This window comes from Vicugna pacos, chromosome 29 (genome assembly GCF_048564905.1).
Source record: "Vicugna pacos chromosome 29, VicPac4, whole genome shotgun sequence".
NCBI lineage: Eukaryota > Metazoa > Chordata > Mammalia > Artiodactyla > Camelidae > Vicugna > Vicugna pacos.
This window is the reverse complement of record NC_133015.1, coordinates 14,334,338-14,354,536: the sequence shown is the minus strand read 5'-3', so window position 1 is coordinate 14,354,536 and position 20,199 is coordinate 14,334,338. Positions and strand designations below refer to the sequence as shown.

The 20,199-nt window shown below is 40.5% G+C and overlaps 1 protein-coding gene and 1 long non-coding RNA gene across 6 annotated transcripts in view; one reads left to right on the top strand and one right to left on the bottom strand.

Moving 5' to 3' along the window:
- The window catches only part of LOC140690244 (uncharacterized), a 43,415-nt gene that overhangs the window by 705 nt on the left and 22,511 nt on the right, over nucleotides 1–20,199 (top strand). The window lies entirely within an intron of this gene.
- LACTB2 (lactamase beta 2) overlaps nucleotides 9,793–20,199 on the bottom strand; it is a 33,861-nt gene continuing 23,454 nt past the window's right edge. The window contains exons 6-9 of one of the 4 annotated variants that reach the window (XR_012065443.1): nucleotides 20,093–20,174; nucleotides 19,349–19,436; nucleotides 14,298–14,451; nucleotides 9,793–10,355 (exon numbers count right to left, since the gene is read on the bottom strand). Coding sequence is in view for 3 of the 4 variants with exons in the window: in XM_072951819.1 (XP_072807920.1) it covers nucleotides 19,393–19,436; nucleotides 20,093–20,174 (126 nt within the window). In the remaining variant the exon portion in view is untranslated. Of the gene's footprint in view, nucleotides 10,356–14,297; nucleotides 14,452–14,480; nucleotides 15,056–19,119; nucleotides 19,437–20,092; nucleotides 20,175–20,199 lie in introns of those variants that run through there. The other 3 variants (XM_072951819.1, XM_072951818.1, XM_006203171.4) reach the window with 3 other exon arrangements.

Here is a 20,199-nt window from a genome sequence, read left to right as displayed (position 1 = left end):
TTAACCTCTTGTCTACAATGTTACAACTCTGGTGAATGCCTTGGTTTAAGAACATGTTTTATTTTTAATGTTTGCACTAGAAATTCTTTTTTTCCCTCTGTCTCTATATTTTAATTTTATTTTTTAAACATTTTTATTGATTTATAATCATTTTACAATGTTGTGTCAAATTCCAGTGTAGAGCACAATTTTTCAGTTATACATGAACGTATATATATTCATTGTCACATTTTTTTCTCTGTGAGCTACCATAAGACCTTGTATATATTTCCCTGTGCTATACAGTATAATCTTGTTTATCTGTTCTACAATTTTGAAATCCCAGTCTATCTCTTCCCACCCCGCGCCCCCTTGGCAACCACAAGTTTATATTCTGTGTCTGTGAGTCTATTTCTGTTTTGTATTTATGCTTTGTTTTTTTTGTTTCTTTGTTTTTAGATTCCACATATGAGCGATCTCATATGGTATTTTTCTTTCTCTTTCTGGCTTACTTCACTTAGAATGACATTCTCCAGGAGCATGCATGTTGTTGCAAATGGCGTTATGTTGTCGGTTTTTATGGCTGAGTAGTATTCCATTGTATAAATATACCACATATTCTTTATCCAGTCATCTGTTGATGGACATTTAGGCTGTTTCCATGTCTTGGCTATTGTAAATAATCCTCCTATGAACACTGGGGTGCAGGTGTCATCCTGAAGTAGGGTTCCTTCTGGATATATGCCCAGGAGTGGGATTCTTGGGTCATATGGTGAGTCTATTCCTAGTCTTTTGAGCAATCTCCATACTGTTTTCCACAGTGGCTGCATCAAACTGCATTCCCACCAGCAGTGAAGGAGAGTTCCCTTTTCTCCACAGCCTCTCCAGCATTTGTCATTTGTGGATTTTTGAACAATGGCCATTCTGACTGGTGTGAGGTGATACCTCATTGTAGTTTTGATTTGCATTTCTCTGATAATTAGTGATATTGAGCATTTTTTCATGTGCTTATTGATCATTTGTATGTTTTCCTTGGAGAATTGCTTGTTTAGGTCTTCTGCCCATTTTTGGATTGGGTTGTTTATTTTTTCTTATTGAGTCGTATGAGCTGCTTATATATTCTGGAGATCGAGCCTTTGTCGGTTTCATTTGCAAAATTTTTTTTCCCATTCTATAGGTTGTCTTTTTGTTGTACTTATGGTTTCCTTTGCTGTGCAGAAGCTTGTAAGTTTAATTGGGTCCCATTTGTTTATTCTTGCTTTTATTTCTTCTAGGAGAAAATTTTTGAAATGTATGTCAGATAATGTTTTGCCTGCATTTTCCTCTGGGAGGTTTATTGTATCTTGTCTTATGTTTAAGTCTTTGATCCATCTTGAGTTTATTTTTGTGTATGGTGTAAGGGAGTGTTCTAGCTTCATTGCTTTACATGCTGCTGTCCAGTTTTCCCAACACCATTTGCTGAAGAGACTGTCTTTATTCCATTGTATATTCTTGCCTCCTTTGTCGAAGATTAGTTGACCAAAAGTTTGTGGGTTCATTTCTGGGCTCTCTATTCTGTTCCATTGGTCTATATGTCTGTTTTTGTACCAATACCATGCTGTCTTGATGACTGTAGCTCTATAGTATTGCCTGAAGTCTGGGAAGAGTTATTCCTCCAGCCTCTTTCTTTCTCTTCAGTAATGCTTTGGCAATTCTAGGTCTTTGATGATTCCATGTAAATTTTATTATGATTTGTTCTAGTTCTGTGCAATATGTCCTGGGTAATTTGATGGGGATTGCATTAAATCTGTAGATTGCCTTGGGCAGTGTGACCATTTTAACAATATTGATTCTTCCAATCCAAGAGCATGGGATATCTTTCCATTTTTTAAAGTCTTCTTTAATTTCCTTCATCAATGGTTTATAGTTTTCTGTGTATAATTCTTTCACCTCCTTGGTTAGATTTATTCCTAGGTATTTTATTACTTTGGGTGCTATTTTAAAGGGGATTGTTTCTTTACTTTCTTTTTCTGTTGATTCATCATTAGGTAAAGAAATGCCACTGATTTTTGAACGTTAATCTTGTAACCTGCTACTTTGCTGAATTCTTCAATCAGCTCTAGTAGTTTTTGTGTGGACCTTTTAGGGTTGTCTATATATAGTAACATGTCGTCAGCATATAATGACACTTTTACCTCTTCTTTTCCAATTTGGATCCCTTTTATTTCTTTCTCTTGCCTGATTGCTGTGGCTAGGACTTCCAGGACTATATTGAATAGGAGTGGTGATAGTGGGCATCCTTGTCTTGTCCCAGATTTTAGTGGGAAGCTTTTGAGTTTTTCACCGTTGAGAACTATGCTGGCTGTAGGTTTGTCATATATAGCTTTTATTATGTTGAGATATGTTCCCTCTATACCCACTTTGGCGAGAGTTTTTATCATAAATGGATGTTGAATTTTATCAAATGCTTTTTCTGCATCGATTGAGATGATCATGTGGCTTTTGTCCTTTCTCTTGTTTATGTGATGTATTACATTGATTGATTTGTGTATGCTGAACCACCCTTGTGTCCCTGGGATGAACCCCACTTGGTCATGATGTATAATCTTTTTTATGTGTTGTTGGATTCTATTTGCTAATATTTTGGTGAGGATTTTGGCGTCTATGTTCGCCAGTGATATTGGCCAATAATTCTCTTTTTTGGTAGTGTAATTGCCTGGTTTTGGTATCAGGGTGATGATGGCTTCATAGAATGAGTTTGGGAGTATTCCCTCCTTTTCAATCTTCTGGAAGAGTTTGAGAAGGACTGGTATGAGTTCTTCTTTATATGTTTGGTAGAATTCCCCAGTGAAGCCGTCTGGTCCTGGACTTTAATTTGTAGAGAGGTTTTTTATTCCTATTTTGATTTCATTTCTAGTGATCTGTTTGTTCAAGTGGTCAGTTTCTTCTTGATTCAGTCTTGGTGGACAGTATGTTTCCAGAAACTTGTCCATCTCCTCTAGGTTATCCAGTTTGGTTCCATATAGTTTTTCATAATATTCTCGTATGATATTCTGTATTTCTATTTTATTTGTTGTAATTTCTCCATTATCCTTTCTTATTTTGCTAATTTGTGCTCTCTCTTTTTTCTTCTTTGTGAGTTTGGCCAGAGGTTTGTAAGAACATGGGTTTTTAAATCAGAATTCTGTCACTTATTACCTGTATGATCATGGACAAGTTGCTCAATTTCCATGACACTCGATTTCCTTATTTATTTATGTATTCATGTATTCAGAAATATTTATTGGGAGTCTACCATATGCTAATCACTGAGGATACTAAAGGAAAAATACGAATGAACCTATTCTTATGGGCTTTCATTCTAGTATGAGAAGATAATCTTTAAACAAGATTTAAAAAGTGAAACATATGTTAAGTTGAGATGAGAGTCCTGGAGAAGAATAAAGGGATTGAATAGGGAAAGTGTGGGGAAGACCTGAAGAGATGAGGGAGCAAAGCATGTGGATGTCATCTATAAAAAGGAGATAATTGTAGTACCTAATTCAGCAATTAAATGAGACAATTCAAGGAAAACACTTAGTAGAGAGTTCGGGCTCTATAAATGTTAGCTATTCTTATTTTCCTATTTTCTGATGAAACAATTACTAGTTTTACTTACATCCAAATCACTTTCCAATTTCACGTTAGAATGATGCTTCTAACAAAATTTTTTCAAAAATTTTTAGTGGTCTCCCTTTAGAACTTCATGATTTAGCACCTGCCTACCCAAACAGGCTCAAACCCTGCCTCTATAGGCTCCAGTCTCTTAGTACCAGGAATACTGGGCTTCACACCCTAGACACGCAGTAGTATGCTCTCTTCGCAGGCTCTGCCCTGGCTTTGTGCCTGCTGCTGCCTCCGACTGGAACGTTTTCTCTTCTCCTCTCATCTACCCAGCACACTCCTACTGTTCCTTCAAGTCTCATTCACATGGGACCTCACCGAAACCTTCACTGACTTCTGTGCCTGTCTCTCATTTGCATTTTTAAAAACATCAATTGCATTTTTTTATTTTTCAGTTTTATTAGGTAGAATTGTTGTAATTTGACTGCACATATACAGTGCATTGCATGTAAATAATACACAATATACTGCACATATTTTAAAAATTTACATATATGTACTGTTCATTGTTGCTAAGAACGTTTAGAGCTGTAGCTTTTTAAACTTACGTAATTATCAAATGAATAAAGCCAATCACAAAATAAGAATTAATTCAAAAAGATACATACAGCCCGCTATTAACAACAACATTATTTATAATTGCCAAGATATGGAAGCATTGTAAGTGCACATCAATAGATGAATGGATAAAGAAGATGCAGCATATATATGTAATTTAATACAGCTCACCCATAATCAATTGCATTTTTAAAAACAGCTTTAATGAGATATCATTTATGTCACATAGGTCACCTATTTTGAAAGTACAATTTGATGGTTTTTAGTATATTTATAGAGTTGGACAACCATCTCCACATTCGAAGTTTAGAATGTTTTTATTATTCCCCAAAGAAAGTTCTTTAAACTCATTTACCTGGAATGGAAGACAGTTGATAAACAAGTAATTACGAATGTGATGGGTATTTTCAAGACTTGTTTGGTGAAGGGTGTGATGGAAGTATTCTAGGTTATTTGGAAATTCATTGTTCCACTGAAGTGAGCTTTCAAACTGAAACTCACTTTTTCAGACCTTAAGATTTAATTATTTTTCACTCTTTTTGAGAAAATACTCCCCACTGGTCTCTTTCAGTTGCATAAACCTGCCATACTCTGATCAGCCTTAGGACTTGAGATGACTGTTGGATTTGGCAAGACAGAGGATGTGTTTGTGTCAGTTTAGGTTATCTAGGAAACAGATGGCAAGACAAAGTTAGAATCATAAGAGATGGATCGGCAATAACACTGGTGAAAAATAAAGGGGAGGGCAGCTGGTAGGGAAAGCCTCCAGACCACGATGCCGGTCTGACACCTGTGAAGAGAAGGAAGGAGGACTGGGCAGGAAGAGCCTGAGACCGAGGTGCAGCCTGAGAAAGTTGTGGCCAGCCCAGGGGGGAGCTCCTGCACTAGTGCCATCTTCCAGAAAAGGTCACAGCTGCTGTCAGGAGGTCCTCTCCCACAGCTCCCTCTTGGGCTCTGGTACCCACTCCTTCCTCGGGCCCCTTGAAGCACTCCACGGTGATAGCCTTGGGGGATGGCATTATCTCTTGCGGGTTCCTTACACCCTGCCCATACCTCTGAAGAGTCCTTTTATGACCATTTCTCCCAAATTACCCAATTTGAATGTGCCAGTTGCTCCTGCTAGGACCCTGACTTACTGCGAAGATCATTCTTGACCTTCAAGAGAGTGTTTTCTTTGGAACGGTAGGAATAAACGACTGATTGGAGTGGGTTCAAGAGAAAATGGGACATGGCAAGATGGAGGCGTGAGGATAAGCAACTCATTGAGGAAGTTTTCCTGTAAGAGGAGGCGGAGAAATGGACAAGTAGCTGGAGAGCGGCTGAGGAGTCTAGGGAAGGTTTTTGCTTTCTTTTTGGATATGATCTATTCTGTGTTTGCACGCAGAGAGAATGACCATTAGAGAAGTTTCTTCTACAGGAGATACTTGCCGATCTGTGAGAGGTGGTGGCATCTCATGGACAGAGCACCCACAGGAAGAGAGCTGGAGTTCCCACAGGAACCAGGGGAAAGCAGGGCTTGTGGACAGGCTGGGAGTGGCAAGATGAAGTTGTCTTCTTCCAGTTGCTTCTATTTTCCCAGTCAGCTATGAAATGAAGTCATCAGGAGTAGGGAGAGCATATTGGAGTTTGAGGAGAAAGGGGGGTAAAATTGGGGGAGGGTGAATGGATGAGAGGAATGTAACCAGACAGCAGCCCCTTCGTGAGACTTGGGGACATAAATTTAAAGTGAGACTCGTGGGCAGAGTCACATGATTGTCTCCAGTTCCATCCCCCTGCTTGGATACAGGTACAGAGAAGGCAGAGAGTTGGGGCTGGCCAGGGTGGTATGACAGAGGCAAGGATGTTGAGGGGAAACCCAGATTGGGGCAGGGGTGAGGAAGTGAAGGCTGTGAGGAGGTGGCTGTGGTCCTTATACCCTGTCACCCTCCACCCTTTTATCGCTGTGAAAGGCGAACCTCTCCAGACCGTATCCCTGAGGCTCCCTGGCCCTCTAACTTCCAGTTGAGTTCAGCCAGTGGAAGGCACTGGGGCCAAAAACCGGAAGAGCGTTTTGGGGACTTATTCTCCCCTGACCCCTCCTTGCCTGACTGTGGTTCTGTGGTGGCCATGACCCTTGGTAGCCTTTCTCTCAGTGTTCTAGCTCACTGAGCTCGGGACTGATTCTCTCCCTGGCCTCTCAGGCTGTTGATGGTAAAGGCTTCCCACAGTCCTCATCCCTTGGAGCTTCCCTGTCTCTGGTTGGTTCCCTCAAGCGGCCCACTCCTCTGTAACCAGGCCTTTCATGAAACTCTCCCTCCAGTGAAGCCCTTGTGAGCGGCCATCTGTCCCCTGCCAGTTCTGTATCCCTAGGTCAGGACAGGGTGCTAGGACCTCTGAATTGGAGGCGCCCCTGGGCTTGAAGGTGTTTGGAGCGGGGCTCGCTGTCTGAGGAGGGAGTGCTCAGAGGGTGGGATGCTGGGAGCGAATTCAGAGGTTGTGCGGGCTTTGGCCGTGAGCCGGGAAGGGCAGGGAGAACGGGAGTGGGGGGCGGAGGGGGAAGGAGGGGCGGCTCACCAGCAGAGAGGAGTCCGGAGGGGAGGGCGCTCTCCGCGCACTTTACCTGGACCTTCTGTCACCAAGGGTGACTGAAGGGGCAGAAAGGGGAGGGAGCCCAGGAGGGCGCCAGGTGGCAGGAATGAGGAGGAGGGGGCCGAGCAGGGGAGCCCGGTTAGCGGGTGGGGGGGGGGGAGGCAGTCGTCACGTGGGGGAGGGAGGTGGTCTAGTTGGAGGGCTTGGGCTTCCCTAGAAGCTGGGCTTTTGGGGCGAGGGAGGAGACCCGTCTGTCCTCGGCAGAGAGGGTCAGGAAGAGCACCCACTCCACCCTGGGCTCTGTGGCGTGCGGGGCGTGGGAGGCAACAAGCAGCTGCCTCCCGAGAAGGCTTGAGGGGAAACAGGGTTTAGTTTCCACTCAGAGCTGCCACCAGGTTTCTAAGCGAAAGGGCGAGGGAAATATGCAGAAAGGTGTGGAGGGTGCGAAGGATTTTGAATGACGGGGTTCCCAGGGGTGCCCGGGAAGGGCTGGGGGGAGGTGAGCTTAAGTCAAGTAAGCGGATGAAGGGTCACCTGGGGAGGAGAATGTGGTGATGATGATGGATGAGCTGAAGGTTTGCCTCCCGAGGGGACTAAGGTGGAAAGGGTCCCGAGGCGTGGGAGGATTATCCAGACGGTCTTTTAGGGGAACGTGGGGGAATCAGCTCGAATTTTAGCTTCCTTTTTGGGATGGGCCTCTTACGAAGTTTGTAAGGAGGGGCGACTGCCATCAAATCCTCTGAACGTGGGTCCTGGTGGTGAGGAAAGTGGTCTTAGGGCCATGGACTGTTCTCTTTAGCAGATTGATTGCTCGGTGTGTCCAGCGTGGCTACTCCACATACAGAAACCATATTCCAGGTAAGTGTTGTTCTGGCAATGTAGCTTGGACCCTAAAATGCTTAGATTCTCAGGACATTTTAAATAATTTTAAAAAGGACAAAAAACAGATTGTTTAAAATTGGGTCTATCCAATCTGTGGTATAGGGTTGCTATCATTATGAGAAATATAAAAGAAACATAAAGACGATTTTTGCCCTCATAGAGGTTATCTCTATTTGGTCTTTCAAGATGTATATAAAGAGGAAAAGTCAGTTCTGAGATGATGTGAAAGTAAGTGCAAGACAGCGCCTAATAGAAGTAAGAACTAAAATGGAGCTGGTGGATTTCAGCATCTCCTAGGGGACAAAAGGATGAAAAAGAAGAAATTAACATTTGTTACATGACCACTGTCCCAGGTATTTTGCTGTCACATAGGTTATATCATTTAGTTTTCACAGAAACTCTATGAAATCGTTGTTATTCTAACTTAAAAATGGGGAAACTGAGGCTTGCAGATGTTAAGTAATTTGCCCAAAGTCCCAGGGCTGGTAACTTGGCCTCATCAGGACTGTCTCTCAATGTATCTTTTTTTCCTCTCTTGTCTTTTGTTTCAAGTTGGCTTCATTTTTCCCTATTATAAATGGACTTTATTTACATGGCAGAGAACATGCTCACAAGTTCTATCAGAGCAATCCCAAGGAAAGACCTAGACTAGGCTGGCATGGTTGTATGATCATATCTGGGTCATGTGGCCCGTCTTGGTCATGTGCTTTTCCCCAATAGTAGGGTAAGTGAGTCTATTATTAGAAGATACAGAGGAAAGGGTGTTGGGCAAATAAGAATATGGACCAACATAGATGTTCCAGAGAACACAGTGGTGGGAAGGTTCTAAAGGCAGACGAATTTGACACAACATTGTAAAATGGCTATAACTCAATAAAAAAATGTTAAAAAAAAGCATTTTATACCTTAAAAAAAAAAAGAAAAAGAAAGACGTTTAAAAATAAATAAATAAATAAAGGCAGATGAACAGCAGGAGGTGGTTGGACCAGGGAGAAAAATCCAACAGTAGTATGAACATCAGAAAATGAGAAGAATAGATGGATAGAGTGACTTGTATTTGAGGCAATGGCCAAGGACTCTGGAGGTGTGTAGTTAGTAGGACTTCTGAAATAATCTTGGCAGGCACAGGTAGAGGTGGGGGTCTTAACTCTGAGTTTGTTATGCTTCCCAGAGGGTCCTAGTTCTCATGAACAGACAGGAGAATGGTTGTAGGTGAGTGGTTCCTGGGGAGATTGGTGCACGAGGACACAGCAGCAGATTGAGGAGATTCTTCATAATGTAGTGGAGACTTCCCTCTGCCAGGAAGGCCACCCAGTAGATCACTTTCGCCTGAGGAGAGTGAAATCATGAGAACATCCTTCTGTGCAAAATACTTTGCTAAACTGCTTCTGAAATTGGAGGGCTTATGCCTCAGGGAACTTGTGACGGTTGAACTGACGTGATACCTTGTAGCCATCAGAAGAATGGTGTATGGCTCAGTGCCTAGTAGAACCAAGGTCTTGGGGTGGTGGCCAAGGATTCTTTGGAGCTGTTTCCTTGTTTGCATCAGCCCTTGTGCTCGAAGACTAAGTTTACAGCACAAGTAGAAACAATTAAAATGTATGTAATTCTTGGCAATCCCCCAGGCACTGTTGATGTACATTATTAATTTTAACCTCATATGAACCAGGAATATAATGTTTTCCCTATTTCCAGTAAGGAAGCAGAGGCTAAGTAAAATAACTAGTTTAAGATTTTACAGCTATTAAATTTTAACACCCAAGAATGTGTTTATCTTATAAAGTTATGGTAAGATTTTACTAAACGTAAATATGGTGTTTTGTGTTTAATTGGTACATGTCAAAGTGAAATAATCATAAGGGAATATGTGAACGTGTTCCGTTAACAACAACAACATACATAATATCGATATCTGGATTAAAAGCAAAATGTGAACTTTAAAAAAAACCCCAAAACCAACAATATAATAGCAACTCATATTTATTGGGTGCCAAGCACTGTGCTAAATATGATGAACATTTAATACTCACAATGACTCCTTGAGTTAGGCAATATATCATTCTTTTTCTATAGATGAGGGATTGATTGGACAAATACATTACTAAACTGTTACTACCACCACTGGCACCACGATGATGAATGGGAATAGGAATAGGCCACATATAGGGAAATCAATTAATAGTTTATTTTAATTTAGGAAATGAGCAGTAGGCCAGGGAAGAAAAGAGAAAGAGAGAGATCCCTGAGACAGTGTAAGACAAATGATAGATTTCGTCCCTATGAATCGAGCCACTTTCATTTCCTAGGCTCTTTGTCAGTCCTGGTCATCTCCCGTGCCCACCAGCATTTTCTTTGGCCTTCGAATTGCATCTCCATCCTCAAACTTTAGCATAAATATTGCCCTGCTAAGTGGAGTGGGGATTAAATGAAATATGGGTGACTGAGGACAAATTCAGCTTGGGATGTGGGAGAATAGTGATGCTGTTTACCTAGATGGTGAGCTGGGAAGGGGAGGAATCAGGAAGATGAGGTTTTGGGGTAAGCAGAGGAGTTGAGTTTTAGCTATATTGAGTTTCTTCACATTGATGTATGCACTTTGGGAGACAGCCTCGTGAAGAGTTCCTGCAGGTGGCAAAAGACTTAGACCTGGGGCTTTAGTGAAAGATTCAAGCTCATCCATACATTTGGAAATTGTCCAGCATGGTGGCCACTCAAATGGATTAGCTCTGTAAAGTGGTGAATAAAAGAAAAAGAAGAGAACAAATTTAGTCTTGGGGGTGCCCGTAATGAAGAGACTAAAGGGGGATCATGATCTCAACTATACATACAGCATTTAATAGCAATGATTTTCAGAATACTTTTGAAACAGTAATTTCCCATGAAGCCTCCATAAACTCTAGATGATGAAACTTTTAAAAGCTCCCAATATTCTTTCACTCTTTAATCCTAATAACTGATTTATTTGAGGCTTAAATGCTATTGCAAGGAATGCACTGGTCCCAAAGATAGTATTATTAGAGATTGAAGTTGAAATTCATTAAAGTATACTAAATGAGATAAGTAATAAAATAGGGGAGAGAAAAGGACAATAGTTATATTAAAGAACTGAATTCCAAGAAAAACCGCCAAGACTAGCTTCCAGGAAGTCAAGGCAAAATGTGAACGTGGTGAGGTAACTAGATATTTGTCCCATGGAAAGCATTTGAAACATAGTTAATTACTAGTGTCACATGGATCCTCCCTAACCTGGATATTAACATGGGTCTTACATAGAGTCAGGGGAGCTGTGCATGTTTAAAAGTTCCCCAGGTGATTCTAATAATTAGTCAAATTTGACAAGCTCTAGTCTAATAAAGGAAACAGTTCACAGGTGAGAAAATCTTTTTTTCTAGCTCTGAAATCTGAGAGATTTTGTTCCATGAACACTGAAGAATGTGGAATAATAAAAGAGACAATGTCCTCAATAGCATTGAAAAGGAGAAACCAGGTAGGGATTTTATATGTGTGGATCTCACACTGACCTTTGACGAAATAAAACCCAACAACATAATACTAAATTATAATTCTGTTCATGTAAAAAAAGAACCATCTGCGTCAAATGGAAAAAAATTATATTCCTCGGTCATTTTCAGAAATTCTGATTCAGTAAATCTGGTTAAGGACCAGAAATTTGCTCATTTGTAATAAGCACCCCGGTTGCTAGTGATGAAAGTGGTTCAAGACCATATTTTTGTACCAAGAGACCGGATGGTTAATAATATTCCTTAGAGTTTCAGGGTTAGATATAAAATCTTGGGATATACCATTTGTGATAGATATTTTTGTTATTTTTGAAAATCGAAACAGGGGAAGAACCAGGATTAATCTACTTCCACAGAGTAGGTGGGGAAAACTTCTGTGGTATGAAACCAGAGAGCTGCTGCTTTTTTTTTTTTTTATGGTGGGGAAAAAGAGGTAATTAGGTTATTTATTTACCTTTAATGGAGGTACTGGGGATTGAACCCAGGACCCTGTGCATGCTAGGCATGTGCTCTACCACTGAGCTATACCCTCCCCCCGAGAGAGCTTCTTTTAGTGAAAAATTTCTTCTGCCCTTTGGGGAAAACATTAAAAGCATAGGCTGCATCACATGCCAGGAGAATAGATGTTGGTCTCATTAAAAGGAAGAAATGGATAATAGAATTGACATTCTGTTATCATAGGTGATGATTTAGCATTCTCAGCCTGCCATTTCCTTTCCTCTCTTATCCTCCAACACATTTTAAAATCAGTGTTTACATATTATTGCCTATGTAAAATTGCAGAATCAGATAGTATTTTGCAATTATTTCCTTCCTAGCATAGCCTTTTTTGGGAATCAATAATTGCCTCGTTTTTCCCCCACCAATGTGGTTTTCAATTAACTGATCGTTCTTTCAGTTGCTCAACCAGAGCTGTTGTATGACTGCCAGCAGGTTTTTTTTTTCCCCCACTAAAGGCTCAACCATACCAGATAATCAATTCCATTTCCCCTGACCCTGAGATCTCTTTCTAAAGCCTCTACCTCCTTTTGCTCCGATCTGGAGCAGGCTTTGGGGACACCTTTGTGTTAGAACTCACTTTTGATATTTTTCTAGGTTGGATTTACTATTTTAATTGTGGGCTTTCCTTTTTCTTGTTTTTCTGGAGCACATTATCTAGCAATTCCCTAGAGAGAGGTGCATGGCAGATAGAATTTTTGAGCCCTTAATGCTCACAAGGTCGATAGTTTGGTTGGTTATAAACCTTGACATAATTTCTCCCTCAGGTTTTGGAAGGTATTATGTCCTAATACCCACTGTTACACAGAAAAAGCCAGCACCATTTTGATTCATGCTCCCTTCTGAGTGATTCCAGCCCCCCAGTCCTTCCATCACTCCCATACCCTGGAATCTTTTAAGAGCTTCTCTTTACTCCTGATGTTCTGAAATTTGGCAATGGCATGACTTGATTGTTCTTGGTTGTTCTATCTTTCTTACATTGCTGGGCATGGAGTAGACCCTTTCAATGGAAAGACTCATGTCCTTCGGTTCTGGGAAATTTTTGTGTATTACTTCTTTGATATTTTCTGCCTGTTTTCAGTTCTGTTTTTCGGTATCCCCTATTACTTCGATGTTGTACTTCTTGGTTTTCTTTTAAAAAGTCTTCTTTTTTGTTTTTCATCTTTGATGTTGTTTTCCAAAAACTTTCTCAACTTGGTTTTCCAACCTATTTATTTTGGTTATATATTTTTATTTTCCAAGGCTTTTTCATAGAGCTACTTTTTATAGTACCCTGTTCTTGTTTTATAAATTATATTACCTTCTCTTATCTCTCTAAGGGTACTAAGAATTACAGGGAAATATATACAAGATCTTGTGGTAGCTCACAGTGAATAAGAATGTGACAATGAATATATGTGTGTTCATGTATAACTGAAAAATTGTGCTCTACACTGGAAATTGGCCCAACATTGTAAAATGACTATAACTCAATTTAAAAAAGTAATAAAAAAGGATACTAATAATTAAAAAAAATTTTTTTTCTACAGTCTTTTTTCTTTACTCCTGCTTGTTTTGCATCTTCCTGATGACATTTGGATTTCTGTTTATGTTAACAGATACTGATTGGAAACTATATATGTGTGGGTGGGGGTATGGGAGGGTTTGTCAAATTGTAGGCCTCACTGGAGATACGGCCATTGCGTTGGAGAACCCACATATAACTGTATGTGAAAGTTTTTTTCTCTCTAGATTATTTACTTTCTCCTGAGATGAAATTTCTAGTCTTCTACCTGGCATTCATCTATTTGGAAGCCACTGTTCTGGGGAAAGGTGGGAAAAGGGGAATGGAGATCTACTGTTCTAACTTTCACTTAATTTTTTTTTTTCCAGCTTTTCGCACTGGATGAAACTTTGGTCTCTTCTTTGGGGTGGTGGTTGGCTGACTGTTTAGCGCATATAAGCTTTCACCAATCCCACTTTTAGAACAGAGCTGTACCCCCACTTTCTGCAGAACCTGGTGCTGCCAAGTTCTAATCTTCTCAAAGGGTGGTTAGGGTGAGCCGGCTCCCTCCCCTCCTGCAGCGATTTTAGTCTATAGTTTTATCACTTCCCTGGCTCCATTCGCTGTCTTTCAAAATTAGGTTAAGATCTCTGCAAACCCCTCTTGTGCTGTCTTCTCAGGCTTGTACCTTTTACTATTATGTTTTATCTGTATCTCTGTAAACTTAATATATACTGTTTTTTATTGGGTCTTGGAAAGGAGTGGCAACAAACATGTGATCCATCAGCCACAGATTGGCAGTACCTAAGAATTACCTTTTCAAAGAATAATGCTTAATGGGCTTTGAAAAACTGCCTACAATGTTAATGGCTTCTAATGTGGATTTGTTGGAGTCAGGATTTTAGCATTTTCGAGGAATCTTTCAGGATAAAATTGGTAATCAACAGTCACTTTGTTGAAAATTTAATGTGATGTTATATAATAATGGATAAAATAAACACAAATAGCACATAAAATTTAATCCTATTGACCGTCCCTTCTTGGATACCTCTCTTGGTGGCTGTCACACCACTCTCCCAGTGATTATCCCATCCTTGATCAAGCTTCCTTAAATCTTCCTTGCTCTTTCTCTTCCTGCATGCCCACCCGAAGGTCTACACATTTACCTGTTGCTTTCATTGCAGCCTCAGTGCTGGGACTTCCTACTTTCTCTCTAACCCTGACCGTTAGCATCTCTGTAGATTGGGGTGCAAATCAGCTTTCCATCTTCCCCGTGGGCATGTATCTCCCCTCTGCTCTGGGAGACTAGCTCAGTAGATCCTGTAAGACAGACTTGGGCCTTTTATTTTGATTAAAATGTTTTATTATTTCTATTTTGAATAAGCAATACATTCAAATAATTTAAAAGTCCAAAGATGTAAAAGGGTAGACTGTGATGATTCCAGGCTCATCCCTTGTCCCTCAGTTACCTGTAAGTTCTCCTCCTGGGAGGTAATCAATGTTACCAGTTAAAATTTTTTGGGGGGGTAATTTTTAGAAATATTTTCTCCATACACAAGTAAATATACTTACACATGCCCCTCCCCCATTCTCCATTTTAATTCCAGATGTTTTTCAAAAGGTCAAGCATCGATGTGACTGGAACTAAAAATTTCACAATCAGTATTTCAAATATTGAATCTCTTTCCCCCTTCCAAAACAAAGAATCCTTTTAAGCTCTGCCCAAAGTGAAAAGAGGGGAAAGACTGATGAGTTTTCCTGCCGCAACAATGCCTGGAAATCGGTAGCAAGATTCACGCTGGTGCATGGTGCTGGTGAGCAAGAGAGACCCAGAAATCCAGCGCTGGCAGAACAGGAGTTGGCCCAGTCAGTCTGTGAGCTACCGCAGAGGGCTCTGATTTATTTATTACCTATTTCACACACCCTGGAAAGAAGGGAAAGCTATTCAGTAAGGACTCAATACTGGTCCAGGATCCTCCTCTGACTCTCTTCTCCAAGTGAGAAAAGATCTCACCCACTCTGACCACAGGGGTAGGCACGGGACCAAAGCTGGGCCAAATCTAGTACCTCAGGTTTCCTTGACCACAGGGACTGGCTTAAGGACTGGGTCAGGAGCCAGGATAAACCAAGAATCCTTCCCCCTAGGATTTTCCAGACTGAAGCTGGAAGAACCAGCTTTCCTGGCTGGTTGTGAGTGGTTAGGATATGAGCCCAGGGCTTCCCGTAACCACGACCCCGACGATGTGAGGAAGCCAGTCTGCTGTGGGAGCTCTAACCCAAAGGGGGAGAAAAAGAGGGACATTTGGGGTTGTATTGATGGGATCCAAATCCTCGTTACTGTTTACTCTTCTCAGGTTGGTTACAAGTGCCAACCAACTTCTCTTTTTGCTTCCACTAGTTGAAAATTAGTTTTTGTTACCTGCAACAAAGTATATCCTATCTAGTTAGCCCCATTCTATGTATCTAAGTGCTTACTAGGCATCTCCCTCTGATGTTCCTTGGTATTTCAAACTCACATCTATAGTACAGTGTGCATCGTTCCTCCCTTCCCCACTTTACCTACCCCACTTTCTGTGCTCCCTCGTCCTGGCTAGCAACCCAGCAACTATGGCAGCTGCTTAAAGCCAGAAACCTCCAGCTCTACTGGACTTCCTTTCCACCTGATCCCCATCCCTCAAGACCTAATCAGCCTCTAAGTTCTGTTTCTCTTCTTAAATATTTCTCAGATCTGTTACCCTGTCTTCTACTACCTTTGAGACTCTTTTGACTTCTTTTTTCCTTCTCCCACTGTATTGAAAAGGCCATCTCAGAATGCTTACCCTGCTGTACTGCCTCTGCTGAATGGGGTACCCTTCTGATAAAATTTCCTGTGATCCTCCTGGTCCCAAATGATTGGTCTAGAGCAGTTACCATAAGGCCTGATCAGTAACGTGTAAGACAGGATGGCAGGAAAGCTCTCAGAAAGGGACACGGAAGATTAATTACACCAGTTGGGTCCTCTTCTGTGAAAACTGAATCTGAGACAGCTAGAGGGCTGCTCAGCGGTTGCAAAACAGAAGCTGAAGATTTATAGAGAGAGGGCAGAGGGGTGACAAGGAGGATGTAGAAACTCTTGAATAAGCAGAAAATGGGTAAGTAGAAGCTATGAATAATCCACAACTCCTGGGTTATTGAACAGAGGGTAACATAATTGGCTGGAGTGACAGAAACAAAAGGAAGAACAAATGTATTATAGTGGTTGGGGAAAAACTTGCTGTTGAGGAAGCAACAAAATGATACTAACCCTGCCCTGGACCACCGCCCACTTTCCAGTTGCTAAGTTGTGTTACTCCAGCCTGTGTGAAGCATGGCTGGATGACAGTGCACTGGCTCCTGTGACTTTCCTTGTTTTCAGGAGATGCTTCTCAGCCCTGTGACCTCGACCCACAAATACTATTCGATATAGTCTGGTTATGTAAATTAGTTCCTCAACCACGTGATGCTTTGCCATATCTCTGTTTACGTGCATACACTATTTCTTCCAACTGGAACGAGTCTTCTCATCTCCCAAACGCCCCTAACTTCATCACCTGGCTGCCACTGACTCAGCTTTCAAGACTGGGCTTAGGCTCCTCTAAGCAGCTTTCTGTAACCCAACCAGGTTATATATACACTCCTCCTTTACTCCAAACAGACTTACTGATAACTGCATATTGTAACTGTGTGTCTCCACGACTAGAATTCGAGCTTCTTTTGAGAGCTGAGATGCTGTTTTGTTCCCCTTTGTACCCCCAGGGCCTGGCCCAGAAACCACACAAAGCAGATACTTAGTTAACACCGTGTTTTTTGTTAAAGCTCAGTTGCCTAGACTTTAAATAACCAAGTTTAGTAACCTCCCATTATCAGCCCTTTCAGTAGATCCACTTGCAGCTTGAAGTGTGCTGTGGTGCCTTTAGAAAAACAGTGAGTCCATGGCTTTGTGCATGTGGTTCCCCCAGTTCAGAATGCCCTTCTCACCCCTGTGTCCTAACTTCTTCCAAGAATGGAAGTAGGGAGACCAGAGTTAAGGGTTGTTGTAGTAATCCAGGCAAGAGAGGATGATGGCCTGGACTAAGAAGTATGGATGGAGTAAGATACTGATAAATCCTAGAAGTGCGATGGTCAGGAAGTCCTTGGTAGAGAACTCGGTATGAGATGGGGGAGCACATCAGGAGTGACTACTGGGTTTTCTGCTTTGATCAGCTGAATGGTGTTTTCATTTAGAGAGACAGGAACGAATGGAGAGACAAATAAGAGGTAACTAAACATTTACATATTCATAGACTCAGCTTTCTTGTCTAAATTCTGTGGATGTGTGCTATACATAGGGATGGGAGTACTGGTTTTTCTTTTCTGGTGTTGGTGAGGATACTTAGTTATTATTTTTTAAATTTGCCATTTTGACCATTTTTAAGTGTATGTTCAGTGGCATTAAGGACATTCACTTTGATGTATGTACAATCATGACCACCATCTATCTCCAGGACTGTTTTCATCTTCCCAGACTGAAATTCCTTACCCTCTAAACAACAGCTCTCCATTTCTCCCTCTCCCTTAGCCCCTGGCATCTACCACTGTACTTTCTGTCTCTATGAATTTGACTAGTCCAGTCGCCACATGTAGGTGGAATCATACAGTATTTGATCTTTAGTGACTGGCTTATATCACTTAGCATAATGCCTTCACGTTTCATCCAGTTGTAACGTGTCAGAATTTCCCTTTTTTAAGGCTGAATAATATTCCATTTACATATATACAACATTTTTTTTGTTGTGGACACCTGGGTTGCTTCCACCTTTTGGCTATTTTGAATAATGGTGCCCTGAACCTGGGTGTACAAGAATCTGTTCAAGTCCCTGCTTTCAGTTTTTTTTTGGTACATACCCAGAAGTGGGATTGCTGGATCCTATGGTGATTCTGTTTTTTTGAGGAATGACGACTGTTTTCCACAGCAGCTGCACCATTTTACATTCTCACCAGCAATGCACAAGGGTTCCAATTTCTCCATATCCTCCCCAGCACTTGTTATTTTCCATTTTTTTGGATAATAACCATCCTAATGGGCATGAAGTGGTATCTAATTGTGGTTTTAATTTGCATTTCCCTCATGATTAGTGATGTTGAACATCTTTTCATGTGCTTACTGGCCCTTTGTATGTCTTCTTGCGACAAATGCCCATTTTTGAATTGGGTTGTTTGTTTTTTGTTGTTGACTTCACAGTTATTTTGTAATATGCAGTGGTTTCAGGAACACAACTGGTCTCCAGTGTTTAGAATGGTATGAAAGTGTTAGGGACCTTGGGAGAAGGGGCAGGAAGTGGTAATGATGGCAGAGAAAGTTTTTATAAAGAATTTTAAGTTTTTAAGGAAGATTAAAGAAAGTATACTCTCAGAATTCTGAGTTCATTTTTGTATTGTCATTTGGCAACCTTCTGGGTTAAATAAGCATTGGTTGGCTCCTTTGAACCTAACCACTATTTGAAAACACTACTTATATTAAAAAATGCCCTGTCTTATAATCTTCCAATTTAAAAAAACTGTTGGTATATAATTCACATAGATATTGATGATTGTTTATATACTAAAACCTAAAGGTGGCAAGTAAGTTGGTTGTGCTAATGGATTACAGAAATTATTTCTCTACAACATCTTTAATTGGGAATTTAATATTTTTCTATTACCAAAGTTGATTTACATGAATCATTTGTGGAATTCCATTATAAGAAAATATACCTGATACAGAGCTGTAGAACTGATACATAATCATGATGTAATTGGTAGGAACATGAAAACAAAGCTGTTAGCTACAGATTTAGACAAATGCTGCAGAAAGGAGGGATTGCATTGAAATCTGTGCTGTTCACTGAAGCAGCTAGAGAAAACAGTATTATTGAGCACTGGTAATAGATAAAGACTATTTAAATACTATCTAAGAATACTATCCTGTTTAAATTACATACATATTATTACTTTAAAAGAAACTGTTTTATTTTACCTATTGAAAATGGATAAACTGTTGGATTTTGAATTTTTGGTAAAATGTTGTAAGAACCAGGTTAGATAAACGGCCAGTAGTACAGGTGTAAAATGCAATTTTAGAATAAATATGATGCTATTTTAAAGTACAGCTATGTTTATTTTTAATGTTCTACACTCTATATTCTTTGTAAATAATTCACGGTTAACAAAACATACATACCATCCTCTGAAAACAAAACAATAAAAGCTTTCATTCATCTGAAACTAAAGCTGAGCTTTCCATTTCTTGTCAGGATCCACATTGCTAACTGTGGAAAGAAAATTAGAGAGTAAAAATTTAACAACAGAAAAGCAAATCACTAGATTTTAAGTTATCTTGTAGCTAGAAAAAGCATTAACTCCTAAAATAATTCTGTTGCTCAATACAAAGCTGGCTTTTGTGTGTGTGTGTGTGTATTTATATATAAAAACATTGCTGAAGCTTCTACACAAAATCCAACTTTGAACCTCTAGATTTTAAGGCTCTAACTTCTAAGACTATTAATTTGATGAATTAATGTCACATTAGTAAACAGTTATAGAATTACTGTTTTAATTTCTTTGACTTTACTACTGCTGAACCTTTGGCCAGTTCCCAAATCTTCTACGTGTAAAACTCTTCGTGGCCATGTGGTCTGGGAGTGGAGGAGCTATCTTCCTGCTATAGGCCTGAGGCTGTCATTCTGGTGGGTGAGGACTGGAACCCCCACACGGGATTCTGATCCCCGTGGGAGCTTTTGCTCCTATTTGTGGTCCACTGGCCTTTCAAAACTGACCCTTTCTAGTGCCCGTCTCTCCAGTTTACAGTGACATTCCAGGGAGAACTCCGGTGGGTGGTGTTTTTCCTCAAAGGAAACTAGTTCATTTGTTAAAAAATATTTTAAATTGTGGTAGTAAAAGAACTGAAATTTGGTAGAATACTTACATATTTTTCCTTCTTTTTCTAATTTTTTCAAATGAAGCAAGACATTATGTTGGGCCATTTGATGTAAATACTCAGGAGTATTCTAAAAGCAAAATGAGTGACAGTAA